This window comes from Rhamphochromis longiceps, linkage group LG3 (genome assembly GCF_057381845.1).
Source record: "Rhamphochromis longiceps isolate RC_006_pf linkage group LG3, R_longiceps_female_GT1.1, whole genome shotgun sequence".
Lineage (NCBI taxonomy): Eukaryota > Metazoa > Chordata > Actinopteri > Cichliformes > Cichlidae > Rhamphochromis > Rhamphochromis longiceps.
Genome location: NC_140559.1, coordinates 40619951 through 40636555, shown reverse-complemented (window position 1 = coordinate 40636555; position 16605 = coordinate 40619951). Strand labels below are relative to the sequence as shown.

At 41.4% G+C, this 16605-nt stretch overlaps 1 protein-coding gene across 1 annotated transcript in view; it reads left to right on the top strand.

Moving 5' to 3' along the window:
• Nucleotides 1-16605, top strand: part of LOC146674660 (titin-like) — a 414653-nt gene that overhangs the window by 82232 nt on the left and 315816 nt on the right. Inside the window, 8 exon segments of the mRNA XM_085401111.1 lie at nucleotides 1580-1852; nucleotides 1971-2237; nucleotides 3455-3727; nucleotides 4578-4842; nucleotides 5323-5606; nucleotides 5722-6012; nucleotides 6200-6499; nucleotides 6666-6923. Of these exon segments, the coding sequence (XP_085257237.1) occupies nucleotides 1580-1852; nucleotides 1971-2237; nucleotides 3455-3727; nucleotides 4578-4842; nucleotides 5323-5606; nucleotides 5722-6012; nucleotides 6200-6499; nucleotides 6666-6923 (2211 nt within the window).

The following is a 16605-nucleotide window of genomic DNA, read 5'->3' as shown; positions in this document are numbered from 1 at the left end:
TGGTCCAACCAAGTTTCAGTTAAAAACATAAAATCAAGGCTGTGCTCAGTGATTAAATCATTAATTAAAAATGTTTTCCCAGCTAAAGATCTAACGTTTAATAAAGCCAACTTAAGTGTTTTAGAGGCATTACTTGTCCCCTCGTGTTTGGGAGCAGTCTGTGGCACAAAAGGTATGTTTACTATATTTAAAGATCTTTTAGAGTGCAGCTCTCTGTGTTTTGACCAGGCCACATGTCTCCTTCTGTCACCTAAAAGTACAGAAATTTAGTGCAGTTTTGTATGAAGACACTCAGTCTAATGCAGGGTCAGCAACCTTTTACACCCAAAGAGCCATTTGGACGCAATTTCCACGCAAAAGAAAACACTGGGAGCCGCAAATACTTGTTGACATCTAAAATGAAGATAACACTGTATATATTGTTTTTTACCTTTATGCTTTGTGTGAACAACTAAGGTGTGTTGCTTATGAAATCTATGAAGTGCTACAGAGAAACTTACATGTTATTTATGTAATGAACACATTTTGAACTCTTAAAGAAATATAACAAAAGGAAAGACACCCAGCTGAACTAAAATGATCCATGTAGCAAACAAAAACTGTTGTGAGCCTCCAGCCTTATATCACCTTTGGGCTTTTGGAGCCTTGACCTGATTTTTAAAAAATAATTGGAAAAAAAGCACTTTGCTGCTAAAAGATGAAAAATAGGTATTTGCAAAATTCTGCCTAAATATGTATTTTACCTGGTCAATGTGTGTGGCGGGGCGTGGTCTGCAGCGCTGCTGCAGGGGAGGCGGACGCACCTGAGCGGCACCCGCAATCACGCCTCGCAGTCTTAACGTCTGTGCTCTCTATGCTGTTGTTGGTGTGTGTTGGGCTGTGAGCTGAAAAGCTACAGCCGGCTGTATGCGTACAGCAACCGTGTGTGAAAAGTGGTCAATAAAGAGAAGCTGTAAAGCGTGTTCATGGAAACATCGTTGGGTCTGCCGTGGTATGTTTACAATGGGACTTCTGCTCCTGAACCTCTGTGCACAGCGTCTGCAAATCAGGGCTTTCATCTTTACGCAGGACTGTAAGCTGTCATCTGTGAGGCGTGAGCGGTGTTTGTTTTTAACATAGTTCACGGAGGAGAACAGCTGCTGACATAATGTGGATCCGAAGATCCATAATTGGCTACCTGGGGTTGAAAGTCTCGATAAATGCATGTCGTTTCAGCGGGTATGACGCTTATTTTGAGCGATGAAAAAAATAATAGAATAGAATTGTATTTTTATATTTCAAGATCACAATAATCTTCCAATTTAGAACTACAAGTTAAAAAAGAACTAAATAAATAAAACACACTTCAGCTAAATACTTCTAATTTATTTTCCCAAACCACGCGGAGCCGCACTATAAGGACTAAAGAGGCGCATGTTGCCGACCCCTGGTCTAATGTGTCACATGCAGGCAAATATTTTTTGTTTGGTGCTAGAAGCTAAATGACTGAGTGAATGTGTAAAGTGTGATCATTACTATAACAAAGTTCTTCCTGAAGCAAGTGACAATCTGATAAACTTTTCCCTGTAAACATCAACAGCAAGTAAACCCAGAGCCACACTGACAGCACAGAGTTCAGTCATACCAGCAGGGGGCAGTGTGACACTGAGCTGCTCTGTGGAGGGCTCTGCTGGCTGGAAGTTTGACTGGTTCAGACGTGATTCACAGTTTTCTGGAGGTCAGAAAATAGGAGCTGGAACATCAGAGCACACGATCAGTATTTCAGAAGGAGGCATCTATTACTGCAGAGGAGGGAGAGGAGATCCAGTTTTCTCCACAGAGGACAGTGCTGCAGTTACAATTCAGAAACAAGGTGAGGGTGAAATTTTGTTGTGAAATAAAACGAAACATCATGATTAAACTCAAGTAACAATTTATAAATATGATTTATGATTTTTTCAGTTTAATATTTGTGTTTATTTGTTTGTTAGGGAAAGTTTGGGCTGCTGTGAAACTGCAGCACAGCTGGTCTCAGATATTCACTGGTGAGACAATCACTCTCAGATGTGAGATTCAGGGAGGTGAAGGAAAGGTGTGGAAATATGAATGGACAGCACCCAACACAAACAGCCCTCCAACATCCAGTGAATACAGGATCAGCAGAGTTTCAGTGTCCCACAGTGGAGACTACAGATGTCGGGGTAGCAGTGACTATCTCTTAACAGGATGGAGTGATGTCTTCACACTGACAGTTTCATGTGAGTTGGACCATGATTCATGCTGACATTTAATGTTTTCATGTTTACATCTATCTTAACAGGAAAACTCCAACAATGATCCAGCTGTCTGCAGGCAGCTCAGGACAACAGTTTTTCTCACTGTGCAAACAGAAAGGAGAGACACCATGGAGGCTCTTAAAATATCAGCAGTTTAAAGAGGAATGTACAGAGATGACAGTTTGATAAGAGGATGATAAATCAGTGAAATCTTTAGTTTGTTAAACAGTCTAATGTGTCACATGCAGGTAGGGATGGGAATGGATAAGAATTTATTGATTCTCATTGGCTCCACTTTGAGAGTCGCCACCATCTCTAAGCAGAATATCAAAGACATTCATGCAGATTAATTAGAGGCTGTGAGGTCAAATGTTTGTGCATGTTGGAGGTATTTCCCCTCTTTGTTGGAATCAGTGTTGGGATCATTTCTCAAAAAAAGTAAAGCAAAAAAGTTCTTACACAAAATCAGCACAAAGAGACTTTAAATTGGTCGTCATGGTGATTCTACTGTAGAGGCATGAACAGGTAGAAACGGAGCTGCAGCCTGACTGCTCATCAGTTTGTTACCTGTTGAAATTCATCACTCTGGGTTATTGGCTAGCTTAGTGTTAGCGTACTGTCTGTGCAGGTACTGTGAAGAGCTGAAGTTGTGTTAACAGTTGATCACGTTAATGCAGTTGTTTCTGTCCTGCAGCAGTGTCCACTTTACCATCGTTCCCATCCTTTGTGCAGGAACAATAAAAGTAATTTCTGAACCACCATTTTCCTCCTTTGATACAAACTGGAATCAGCTGATCGTAGCGAGAGTGCAAGAACCAATAAACAGGATTAATAAGCAAGTGGACTAACAATTCCCAGGACTGGGACTACTGTGATCCAGTTCTCTACTCCCATGACTACATGAAGGATTACCAATTTCTGTTTATGTTTTTAGATTAATTATTCAGCGAATGTTTAAAGTTTGATCAGTACTGTGACAAGAGTATTCTTGGTAATGATTTAATGTTTTACTTTTTGTTTCTTCAACAGCAAGTAAACCCAGAGCCACACTGACAGCACAAAGTTCAGTCATACCAGCAGGGGGCAGTGTGACACTGAGCTGCTCTGTGGAGGGCTCTGCTGGCTGGAAGTTTGACTGGTTCAGACGTGATTCAGTCTCTTCTAAAGCTCAGCTCATTTACTTTTTGTTTCTTCAACAGCAAGTAAACCCAGAGCCACACTGACAGCACAAAGTTCAGTCATACCAGCAGGGGGCAGTGTGACACTGAGCTGCTCTGTGGAGGGCTCTGCTGGCTGGAAGTTTGACTGGTTCAGACGTGATTCAGTCTCTTCTAAAGCTCAGCTCATGAGAGGAAATGAAGCAAACAGAGTTATTAGTGTCTCACAAGGAGGTCTGTACCACTGCAGAGGAGGGAGAGGAGATCCAGTTTACTACACAGAGGACAGCAGTGACGTCACAGTTACAGAAACTCGTGAGTTTAATTATTTTATTTCTACCAGACTAAGAGGTCATATAGCTGTGAGTTTATTAACCCTTAAATAAGAAAATAAATAAGAAAAATGAGACCTTGCAGTGAAAAGTTTCAGATTTTGTTTTAATAACAAACAACAAAACAAATGTTTCTTTGTTACAGTGTTGATGTAAATACCAGCCGTACCTGCAGGTGTAAACATGAGACTGTGCTGTAACTATGTAAACACTGTATATGAGAGTTGTGTTGGATCTGATTGTTCAGTGTTCAGCATGGTGATGGCTGAGGGATCAAAGCTGTTCCTTAGTTTGTTAGTTCTTGTCTTTATGGCTCTGAAATGTCTGCCTGAAGGTAGACGTTCAAACAGTGCATGACCTGGGTGAGATGGATCCTGAAGGATTTTCTTCGTGTTCCTGAGACTGCGGGAGCTGTGCAGGTCTTCAAGTGAGGGCAAAGGATGGCCGACTATCCTCTGGGTGACCTGTATAACCCTGTGGAGCTATTTCCTCTGTGCTACTGTGCAGCTGTGCTATACAGTTCTTCATGTAGCACAGTATGCTATCAAAAACCAGCTACAGGTCAGGGTGTTTGAAAATATCTCAGTGCATCCTCATGAAGCAGTCCTGCCTCTGGCCTGGTTTTGACTGTTTTTGTGCTGATTGTAGCAATTTTACAAAGTGGGATGTGGCCGTGATGAAAACAGTTATCTGTGGTCAGACTGGCCCGAGGTGTGGTTTAACCCTGTAGCCTGTTGGAGGTTTATTTTTTTCACTCACGTTACTCTCATGTTTTAAACATCAGAATTTTTATGTTTCTATTTGTCTCTAACTGGATATTTTCCTGTGAACAGTTCCCAGTAAGCCCACTGTGACCCTGCAGCCATCCTGGACTCAGATATACAGCGGTGAGACAGTCACTGTCAGATGTGAGATTCAGGGAGGTGAAGGAGCTCAGTGGACGTATGAATGGAGAGCAGCCAAGTTAAACACACCTCCAACATCCAATGAATACAGAATCATCAGAGCTACTGAGTCTGACAGTGGAGGATACAGCTGCCGGGGCAGGAGGGACTATTTCTTCTCAGAGTGGAGTGATATCATCACACTGACTGTATCATGTAAGATCTTTCATCCAGAGTATCTAAATAAGGAAAAAGCACTTCTTCTTTCTTACAGCTTTATAACTGTCTTTCATGTTGGTCAGTAAAATGTTTAGTTTTTATTCCAACAACAAAAACCTGAACAGCAGCTTTTTATTCACAGTGAAGAGAACAAAACATATGAGAGTAACTTCTCTGCTGTGCAGCTCTAATACATGAAAGATGAAATGCAGAACAAATGCTGGATCTGTCTCAGCTGCTCCACCACATCCACTAAGAAACATTAAATCCACTGATTGTTCCTCATGTGTGTTTTTAACTTAGAAATGCAGCAAATTAAATATGAAAGATTAGTGTTGTGTTTGTGTGATAGTTGTACAGTTTGTTGCAGCTTCACCATTAAAGTTATGTGATATTTATTATTGACATATTCCCACCAAGTTATTTCAACTGGTTTGATTCAGTCATTGACTTTTGTTCTTTTTCTAAACTGAACTGCAGATAAACCAAAGGCCAAACTGAGAGCTGATAACACAACTGTTCCAGTAGGGGGCAGTGTGACCCTGACCTGCTCTGTGAGCCCATCATCATCATCTGGATGGAAATACTACTGGTACAGAGATGAGAAATCCTCTGAAGCCCTGACCACACAAGATGCAGTTTTCCACTCAAATGGACAAATCAGTGTCTCACAGGAAGGACTCTACAGGTGCAGAGGAGGAAGAGGAAACCCAGTTTACTACACAGAGGACAGCCAGTCAGTCAGGATTGGGAAAACTGGTCAGTTTAACATGAAGTCAGATAAATTCCTGATTAAGGAGGAAGATGAAGAACAAAAGGCATTAACATTTTTGACATTCATGTGTTTTTATTGTACTTTCTTGAACAGTAACAGCCTCAAACAGGCCTGTTGTGACTCTGTATCCAAACTGGTCTGAGATATACAGAGGAGAGACGATCACTGTCAGATGTGAGATCCATGGAGGAGACACTGAGTGGGATTGTGAGTGGGAAACAAACAGCATGATAAAAGCTCCAAATCAAAATGAATACAGGATTAGATCTGCTTCATCATCCAACAGTGGAAACTATCGCTGTAAGGGCAGAATGAAAAGTTCACAGCATGAAACAACAGAGTGGAGTGATTCAGTCACACTGACAGTTTCTGACAGTAAGTAGAGTCATTGTTCATTTAACCTGGAAATAGAAACAGTTTGTAAAAATGTGTTTTTATTAGTACATGTTGAGATATTTGACATGTTTAGATAGTCTCACTCTTAAAGTTCATCATAAATATTTGTGAGTCAACATTTTAGTGACATTGAATTCAGAGTTAAGAGACGAAAGATTGAGAGAAAATCTTTGTTGAACAGATGAACCCCGTCCTGTCCTCACTGTGTCTCCATCATGGCTGAGTCCTGGAGCCTCAGTAACTCTGAACTGTGAGGTTGAACTTCCGTCTGCAGGATGGAGCTTCTACTGGTATAAAGCTGTTCCTGATCTATCAGAGAAATCCTCCAGTTATGAGCTGCTACCTGATGGCAGTGGGACTGCACAGGACTCCTACATCATTCATGGACAGACACACACAGCAGGATATGTGTGCAGAGCTGGAAGAGGAGACCCAGAGTATCACACTGATCACAGTCAACCAAAGTTTGTTTGGTCTGCAGGTGAGGAATTTTAATCTTCATGTTGATGATTTGAAAGTCTGTAAATCTGGCTGCATGACTATCAGGACTCCTGTGAACCACGCAAAAGTCAAACGTATATTTTCACTGTGATATTTTGAATGCTAACATCTGTGATCTTTGTCTCTTCACTGCATGTTGTTTCCAGATGTTCATTCAGCAGCGTCTCTCACAGTGAGTCCTGACAGAGTGCAACACTTCACCTCTGACTCTGTCTCACTGACCTGTGAGGGAAACTTCACTGAGTGGAGAGTGAGGAAGTTCTCTGAGGACGGCCGACTCTCTGACTGTAGGAGAATGACTGGATCCACATGTGACATCAACACATCAAAGTCAGATACTGCAGTGTACTGGTGTGAGTCTGGATCAGGAGAGTTCAGCAGTGCAGTCAACATCACTGTACAGAGTATGTTATTATACATTTACTACTTGGATTTTAATGAGTTAGACATCAAATGTGTATTTCTCCCATTATTTTTTTTGTGGCATACAGTATTTGTACCGTAGTCTTTAAGTGTACAAGATCAGATCTTCATAATGAAAAACATTTGTACAATCTGTTCTTATTATTGTTTGTCAGGTTTTTCTCAAAGTGTGCAGCAGCTGATGTGACTGAAACAATTGTGTGTGATTGTGTCACAGATGATGGTAATGGTCCTATCCTGGTGAGTCCTGTTCATCCTGTGACTGAGGGAGCTTCTGTTAGTCTGAGCTGCAGTTTGAGAACACAAAAAATACTTTCCAATGTGTTTTTCTATCACAATGACAAACTTATTCAAAATGATCCCCGAGGGGAGCTGAAGATCTCTGCAGTGTCAGAGTCTGATGAAGGTTTCTACAAGTGTCAGTACTCAGGAAGAGAGTCAGCACAGAGCTGGATGTCAGTTAAAGGTGAGCAGGATCAAAACATCTGATGGATTTTTATAAATGAGTTTTGTTTTAAGGCTTGAAGTCACCTCGCTTTATTTTCTGAGAACTTTCCTAAAATGATTTTATGAATTATAAAGTATAATTAAACTTTATTGTTTGTTGTCACAGTAACTGTGTCAGGAGCTGACAGCTCTTCATCTCCTGTGTGGTTGACTGTTCGACTGGTTTGTGGAGTCTCTCTCATTATTATTCTCCTGCTCTTGTTGTATCGCTGCACAACAACCAACAGTGAGACCTTTTCCTTTACTTAACACAAACTCTTTACCCTTCAAAGACACAAATCCATCATGAGGTTCATTTAAAAGCAAAAGTCTTATTTTACATTTTTAATAAAGGTGCTGTTAATGAGCAGACGTTTAATCAACACCATCAGCAGCAAGTGTACTCTTCTCTTCTTGCTGGTTAGTTTTTCATCCACTTATAATATTATACTGCTGTTTGCAACAAGACTGTACTTATTAAATCTGCTGCAGCTTTTAATATAAATGTTATTTTCAATAATATTTGTGTTTAAAATAGCATCACAGACATGAGGTGACTGATTTTCTCTGACCTGCAGGTGATCGTTGTGGCTATGAGATAATCAGAAGGTTTGAAAACACTGAAAATGGTAAAGTATAAACTTTCATTAATATTGAGCTTGTGGACGCTGGATGATTATATAATAACTGTGTTTAACATTGAAGTCCATGCGTCCAACTATTTTCTTACACTTGGGACCAGGTCGTGGGGGCAGCATCCTAAACAGAGAGGCCACATCCTCCAGCTTGTCTGGGGGAACACCAAGGCTTCCCACACCAGCCGAGAGATATAATCTCTTCAGCATTTCCTTGTTTTGCCCCAGGGTCTCCTCACAGTGGGACATGCCTGAAAAACATCACACATGAGGCATCCTTGTCAGATGCCTGAACCACCTCAAATGTGGTTCTACTCTGAGCCCCTCCCGCATGGCCAAACACCTAACGCTATCTCTAAAGGAGAAGCAAGCCAAACTTTGAAGTAAGCTTATTTCCACTGCTTATATCCACGATCTTGTTCTTTGGGGTCACTAACCCAGAGCTTGTGACCATAAGTGAGGGTAGAGATGTAAACTGAGAGCTTCACTTTTACGGTCAGTTCTCTCTTCATCTTGACGTACCGGTACAGTGGACGTAGCACCAATCTACTCCCCTCTCCTCCTGCGAGTGGTGGGCCTATAGCAGGGTGGACCCATGTCCTTTTTTTGGGCTATGCCCAGCCGGGCCCCATGGACCAATGCCTGGCCACCAGGTGCTTGCTCTTAGGCACCCTCCCCAGACGTTGCTTCATGGCGGGACCCCATTAACCCTTTCAAGGGCAGAGTGAACTGTTCCTTTCATTCAGGTTTTTTTTTTTTTATTATTGTTTGTCTGGTCCTGGGTGAGGGACCGGATAAAATTTGCCATGGGAGACCCTACCAGGAGGCCCCCCCTCCAACAACAACACAGCCCCTGGGATCCATGGGACACACAAACCCCTCCAACATAATAATGTTGAGATTCACGGAAGGGAACATTAACATCAGTAAGATTATTATTTCATTGCTGCCAATGTCGCATCTGTGATTCAGCTCAAAGTCATTAACAAGACAAGTGAGTGCACAAAATGTGAGATTTAAAATGCAAAATGTACATTGGTAATTATTCTCACTGATAATAAATGTATTTAAGCAGAGAACAGAAGGTGTTTGTTTTGAAATGCTTTCATTTGATCACCTCAACAGGGCAACGTGGTGACGCAGAGGAGAGCTCTGACTACAATAATGTCAATCTGTCAGGGTGCTGGGTCGTTGACCAAAGATTCTGAGGCTATTTTGCTTTTGTGAGTCTCTCTGTGAAAGTGTGAAGATGGTCTAGGTTTAAGTTTATACAGTTTAAGCAGTAGTTTAGTTCTTCCTATGTTTCTGAGTTTTCTTGTATTTCCAGTTTATGGTTTGTTGTCTGCGAGGTTCCACTTGTGTGTTTGTCTCATCCCTGTGTCGCTTGTGAGAGTCTGTCGTGTCATCCATGTGTCTGCTCACTCGCCCTCCGTGTGTCTTAGTAGTGTCAGTGTGTTTTGTCTTCTCCTTGTGTTTCGTCTTTTGTCTCTCTGTTTGTTTATCCCCGTTTCTGCATCAAGCTCGTGCGTTCGTGTCCTTACTGTCACAGCTGCCGAGGCAAGCCGTGTGGAGTTGGAAGAAGGACCCAAGATGCAGGCAGTGGATGAAATGCTAGTGAGGTTTATTTACAAAGGTGTAGTGGCAAACAAGCAGTGGGGCATGACAAATAACTGAAGAGACCTAAACTGGGAGAACTAAAAAATAACAGACCTGGGAGCATACGACAACGGGATGAGACACAGACGAGGAACAGGACACCGTGGACCACAGGGTAACGCAGACTGACACGGCGTAACGCAGACGAACCAGCAACAGGCAGGAGAACACACAGGGCTTAAATACACACACCAGTAATCAGGGGATGAGAGACAGGAGGGCAACACGGCTGGGAGGAATCAGAGCTGACGGGACAGGGGAAACGTAATCTGAACACACTCACATCAGACAGAGACCTTCACAATAAAACAGGAAACTAACAGACAGAGAACCAGACAGGACACTGAACTTGACAGGCGGACTCATAAGTAGACACAATAACACCATGGACAGACAGAGGGAACACAGAGAAGTGGGAGCAGGCAGGCAAAGAACAGAAACCCAACAAATGGCAAAATCACAACAGAATACATACTCGGAATGAACAAAAGCATAAGGAAACACAAACCACTGAGTCCTCAGACTCAGGACCATGACACTTCCTGTTTTAGTTTGACAGCATTTCATCCCGTGTTCAGTGTGTTTGGTTTGGCTTCCCTGTCTCGTTATATTCAATTCATCAGAGCTGTTTTCCAATGTGTTTCCACTTCACTGATCATCTCTCAATCCTTCCAAGGTGTTTCAAGGTATTCCCAGTGTTCCACATTTTCTGTTAGTTTAAGTTTTAGCTTTCCCAGCTTAGTTTTTTTTTCTTTATTTATTTTTGGTTAACCTGATTTGGTTCATGTTTGTTGGCCATGAAAAACGTTTTTTTGTTAAAATTTTGATTTTGTCTCTCGTTGTCTGCATTTGGATCCTTACAAAGAGCCACAGAGTCTGCAGCCACAGATTGTGACAAAATCCAAATTCAGCCACAGCTCTAAAGTCTTAACAGCAGCTCTTTAGCTGTTTTTTCTCTTTAAAGTCTCTTAAATACTTGAAGTCACTTTAAGTGAAAAGGAGAAGGTTTTGAATTCAAAGCAATGATCCTGATGCCTGAGTTTATATTTCCTTCAGAAAGAATCGTTTAGTGTGTTTTGCTTGTTTCTCTCCCCTTAGATAATAATTTTTATTTACTTTAATGTACTGTAGATCTTTTTTTTTTATCTTTTTAATTATTTATTTTATTTGTAATATATTATAAATGTCTTTCTGTGAAGCACTTTGCAACTTTGTTAATAAAAGTGTGATATAAATAAAGTGTGTTGTTGTTGTTGTTGTGTGTCAGACTGAGAGTACATGTTACAGCTGTTCAGTGTTGTGCATGAATCCACTGAAAGAGAGCTTTCATTTAAAAGCACTCATTGTCATTTAAAACAGCTTCAAACCCTCCAAAATGAACTAAAGCTATCAACATGATGGGAAGTAACAACTGCTCTGATGATGCTCAGCAGCCTTTTTACTGTGTAGCAGTTTTTCCAGTTTTCTCGAGGTGGTCCGGCCTGTACTTTCATGTAATACAGATTCATTTTGACAGTGTCAATCACATGTTCAGCAAGACCATGATAACTCTGTGTGTGACACATAAATCAAAATCAAATCGCTTTTAAACTACTTAAAATATAGTTTCTAACTTTCTCTTCTGCTTCATGACTTTTTTATGCACTGAAATTAAAGGAGCTCATGATTTCTGACTGAGCCACATAGAGAAGAGGAAACACAGCCTGTGGTTTGAGCCACAAGTCTTCCTTTTAGCAGATTTATGATTGATTCATGTTCTCATCAAACTTCACACAGCAGAGAGGAAACAAGGAGTTCAGACAAAGAGCACAGCGGGAATTTCATGAGCAGCTGTTTCATCTGTTCATTTAGTGCTTCTGTGTTAACTTTACTGCTACATGTGTTACTCGAACATTTGAAGCTCTCAAGTCGTTGTTTAATGGAAGTTCTCATATTTTACTTTTTAGATGCACATTCATTTTAGTTTGCATCTGTGTGGGTTTCCTCCATGAACTCCAGCTTCCTAACAGCTGTTCTTATCATTATTTATGATATGTTCATTTAGTTATTCTGTTTTCACTTCATTGCTCCCCGAAATCTTGCGAACAGAACATTTGAAGTCATCTATTCTCCACATCAGATAGACATCAGTGTTCAAGGTCGGTCCTGTGACGGGCTTTAAGTGTCAGTGTGGATATAAAGTTATAGTTCCTTGTCCCATATTTCCCATGTCAAACTCTGAACACAGCTTCCAAGTCCAATCACTGGACTGTGCTTACAGCTGGTGGCCAATAGAGGGAGACATTAATCCATTTATAATTTATTGTAAGGAGTGAGAAGATGTTGATATGACTGAAGAACAGACAGAACAGAGGAATGATATTGACTTTGGACCCTATCATGAAAATAATCAGGCCTTGGATGGATGTCATAGTGATCAAAGCATTTACATTAATAAACTTTAAAAATACGGTTTTATTTTAAAAAGTTTTATTGGACTCAAATAAATAGTAATCATGGGTGGATCGATCCAAATATTGATAATTTTGATACCAGCATTTGTATCAATGTTGATCAATACGAGTGTAATGAGCTTGATGCTTCAGTTTCTGTTCTCCTGTGTGCACCGCTGCAGTTTCATCAAAGAGGCAACCTGGCTGTCTGTGTAAATGCTGCTGCTTTCAGGTGTCACAGAGCAGCCACAGTTTGCTTCTCCTCTCTTGTGTTTTATCTTTTACTGTCACTGACTCAGCAGTGCCAGGCAAACAAGTAAGCAAACGTGCTCAGCTAACCAGGACCATCCAGCAACGCAGTAAGCAGAGAATATCTATGTAGATAACTGTGGTAATAGTAATATTTCAGTTATATTACTTTAATTTTCAAAGTGGAACTGGCTGATTCTTACTCATAAAGTGTCATTTATGCTAAAACATTGATATAATACATTTATCTGACTGAAACATTTAAATGAAAACAATTACAGGAATTGAAACAAATATAACAAACATAGTATGACTCAGATTTAATTCAATATAATTACCCTGTTGTGCTAAATGTGAAAAGGATACTGTCTGATTACTGTAGTTAAAATACTATTAGATGTGCTAGATTATTGTTTTTTATTTCGGTCCCAGGTTTTAACTAATTAATAATCCAAAGGACAAAAAAAAGAAAAAACTTAATGGTCATGAAAACTCCTTCATTCAGAATTAGCAATCTGATGATGTAGTTAATACTTAAAAAGTATTGGTACTGGTATCAGTATCAGTGATACAGGCCTTGTATTTTACTTGGTATCAGATTAATATCAAATCTTGCACACACATCTTATTGCACACGTCCAGAAATAGTGAAATATTAAATTTATTAAACTGTTACAATTTCAGCACCATGGACAGCGCACAAGGTTCTCACTGCATGAGCTGTGCTCTCTAACACGTGACTGTTTGTCGTGGTGGACCTGCACAAATTTAGCTGCATGCACATATAGATCTCTCTTTCACATTTATGGGCATAGGTTAATAATTTTCATTAAAAAGAAAAATGAAATAATTTACTGTTGTACTGTTTCTAAGGTCCCTGTCCCTGGGTTACATCATGTCACTGCAACAGTGTAATTATATTTGAAATAAGAAATCTCAAGAGAATCTGTCACTCTCTCTACCCACAAAACCAGATCTTTGTGTAACTTCAGACAGTCAGATCCTTGTCATTCTCCACCTTTCTCATGCAAAAACACCTCTCCAATATAAACACTGGGTTGTGTTTAGAGCTGGTATTCAACAGAGGGCGCAATTGAGTTATTTTTTATTGCAATGCATTAGTCTGCTTGTCTGAGTGTTAAATATTTCCCAGAGTTGTGATGATAAAGGAAAAAGACTTTGACTTCAGAGTCTATTATTTACATCACAACATGTTGCAGAAGAAAAATAAATCTCTGTGTGTTGTAAATGTAGGTGTAACTGTGTCCAAAGAACCAAGATCAGCATCTGAAGAGGCATATGCCTGCTGAATGGCCTCCACAACCCTATGGAACAATTGTGACTTAGACAGGGGTCTGCCCAGAATTCCACAGTGGAAGCTCACAAAAAGCTGGTCTGTCTTCCTGAACGACCAGATTTGCAAGACATGCTGTGACAAAGCACAGAGATGGCACAGGGCAACCAGGCCTGCAACCTTGTCCAGGTCCCCAGTGGGAGATGTTCGTAACTGTTGGGCCGGAGGATCACCACTTTCCAGTCCAGCAACCAGCAGCAGCATTGCCTGTGTACCGACAGAGCTCATTAATCCACCTGGCAGATTTTATGGCCAGCAAAAAAAAGTGGTTTTCAGGGACAGACATTGCAGTTCAGCAACCTCCAGCATCTCAAAAGCACAGCACTGAAGAACCAGATCCAGGACTCATGGGAGGAAATGGGGGACCAGTCCTTCTATTTGTAAGTCACTGGGTGTCAGTCTGAAACTGTTTGCTAGCGTTGTTCTTAGACAGTAAACGTGACGAAACTATTCAGGAAAAAACACACGTACATATTGTTTATCATGACTCTGGCCTATAAACACAATTTAAAAACTGGTATATATCACCCTGTTGCTTTGTCATCTTGAAGTAGTCGTGTGATTGGCTTACCACGACTACTTTATTCTTCCTCAGTCGAACAGCAGCACTCATGCGATTGTTTTGCCCCCTTAGCTCCAGGTGTTGTGCCAAAAAGTGGTCGTCTTCCAGAAAGTGATTGCCGTCCACAGGAGCACGCGCAGTTACTTAAAGCCGTAGCACCCAGATGACTTACGTAGACAGCTACTTCTGTGCAACTGATATAGGATGTGGTAAGCTGAACACAGCTTCAACCGTCTGTTGACAAAAAGTAACGCAACCGCACCGCATGCCGTTGCGTAACGGTTTGTAACGGTAACTATGTTGTAACGATTGAAATAGCAATTAGTTAGATTACTCATTAATCTGAAAAAAGTAACCTTGTTAGTAACACCGTTACTTGTAACACCGTTATTCCCATCACTGCAGGTAGGCGGGGCACCAATTCACTGAGCCTCTGGCACACCTGCTACTCGTCAGACGCTTTCATCAGAAGCGTTCTTAAGGAGCTGCACGACGGTTGTCTAGTGTCGGAGTACAGTCTGTGTAACTGCTCACCCACCTACCGGAGCTTGTGGAGATCATCTTCTCCGAGTCTATACAGAGATTCAATTCACGTCCCAGCACCTCACCTCTCAGTCTCCCTCTGTGCCTTTTAAGTCTGGCTTCTAACTTCCCTGGAATCTGTACGTCAGACTGTATCAAGTAAGCTGGCCAGTTGTCATTTATTTTCCCATTTATGTTCTTTTTGGTTTCCGGCAAAACACCCCTAGTGCTACTGGGTCCTACTGGGAAAAGATGGAACGGTGACCCCCTTCACCTGGGACAGGAGGACCTTCAGAAAAGGGAGTCCTGGACAGGAGTAGTGGGACAGCTGGAAACCAGGCCATGTGGGGCCAAAGTGGGGCCACCAGGATCAACCCCACCTCCTCGGTCTGGACCTTGCAAAGGAATGACTGGAGGAGGAAATATAGAGGGAAGGGAAAAGCATTTGCCAGGTTGTCACATGCAAGGGGAGGGACATTGTTCTGCAGGGAGATGAACAGATAGAAAAATGTTGACTCTCTATATAAAAAGAAAAAGGTTGTCTTCTGCCCTGTCTGTTCTGACGATGACATGGTGCCCCTGCAGACCCGACAGAACTTGCTTGAGTGCCAGGGTGACAGCTTGAAGCTCCAGCATTTATGTGTGAGACACCCAATGACTGATCTAACAGCTGTTGAGCCGAGAGCCTTCATGGACTGTACACCAACCTGTTGGGGAGTCATCTGTGAGGACTAACTGGCAGTCACGGGACCCATCCCTTGGCCCTCCTCCAGGATGGTCGAGTACCCTCCACAGATGGAGAGCTCGATGAAGCCCCTGTGAGACCACCACTGTTGGGACTGTGTTAAAATATGCTTTAGTTTCTCACATTTGCTGAAAGCTGAAAGTCTGAGTTTCATTTAAAATGAATTCAGGGGTTTGGGTTGGGGTGGGACTAAGGAAGTTTCAGAGTACTATTAATTGGCAGATGACTCAACCTGTAGATGATAGTACATATGAGTCTAGTGGTTCAGGTCACCCCCTCCCCGTTTGTTCTTTGTTTCTCTGAGCAGACTGTGATGACTGCATGTGTGGAAAAGACTGTTGTTGGTTTGTTTTTATCTGCTGAAAATCAGACACCACAAAATATCTGTCTGGGCCTCCAAGAAAAGAGGAAATGCAGCCTGTGGTTTCAGCCTGAAGTCTAACGTTTGTCTTCTTTAAAGTCAACACAGCAGAGTGGAAATGTGCAGGTATGACAATGTGTGAAAACAGGTTAAAAGTAGCTTTATTGTGGTGATGACACATGCTGGACTAAAGAATAAATAAAGCATGTGGGCATCAAGAGAAACGGTGAAAAGCTTGTTTCTCACGCTCATGTCTTTAAGAGTCTCTGCATGGACGTGCTGTAAATGTTCATTTATCTCTGAAATAAATAAAATCATCCATCACTCTCTCTGTCCACAGCATCATATACAGACATGTTTTCTTCTTACTGCAACTTCCAAACAGGCCAGTTCCTCACAGTATAACACAAAACTCCAAAGTATAATCACTGCTTTGTAACCAGCAGAGGAGCCAGTAAATCATCTAAACCTACTGATACTAATGTGTCTGTTTGTCTGGTTTTACAGAAATGGTTCCTACACCTGTGATGATGACGTCAGTGTTTGACTCCAAACTGTCTGCTGGACAAGTTTTTAGGCCTTTTCAGATTTCATGTCTTCGAGCCTCATAACATATTGATATGTACTGAAACTTTTGCACTTATGTTAACATATAAACTGC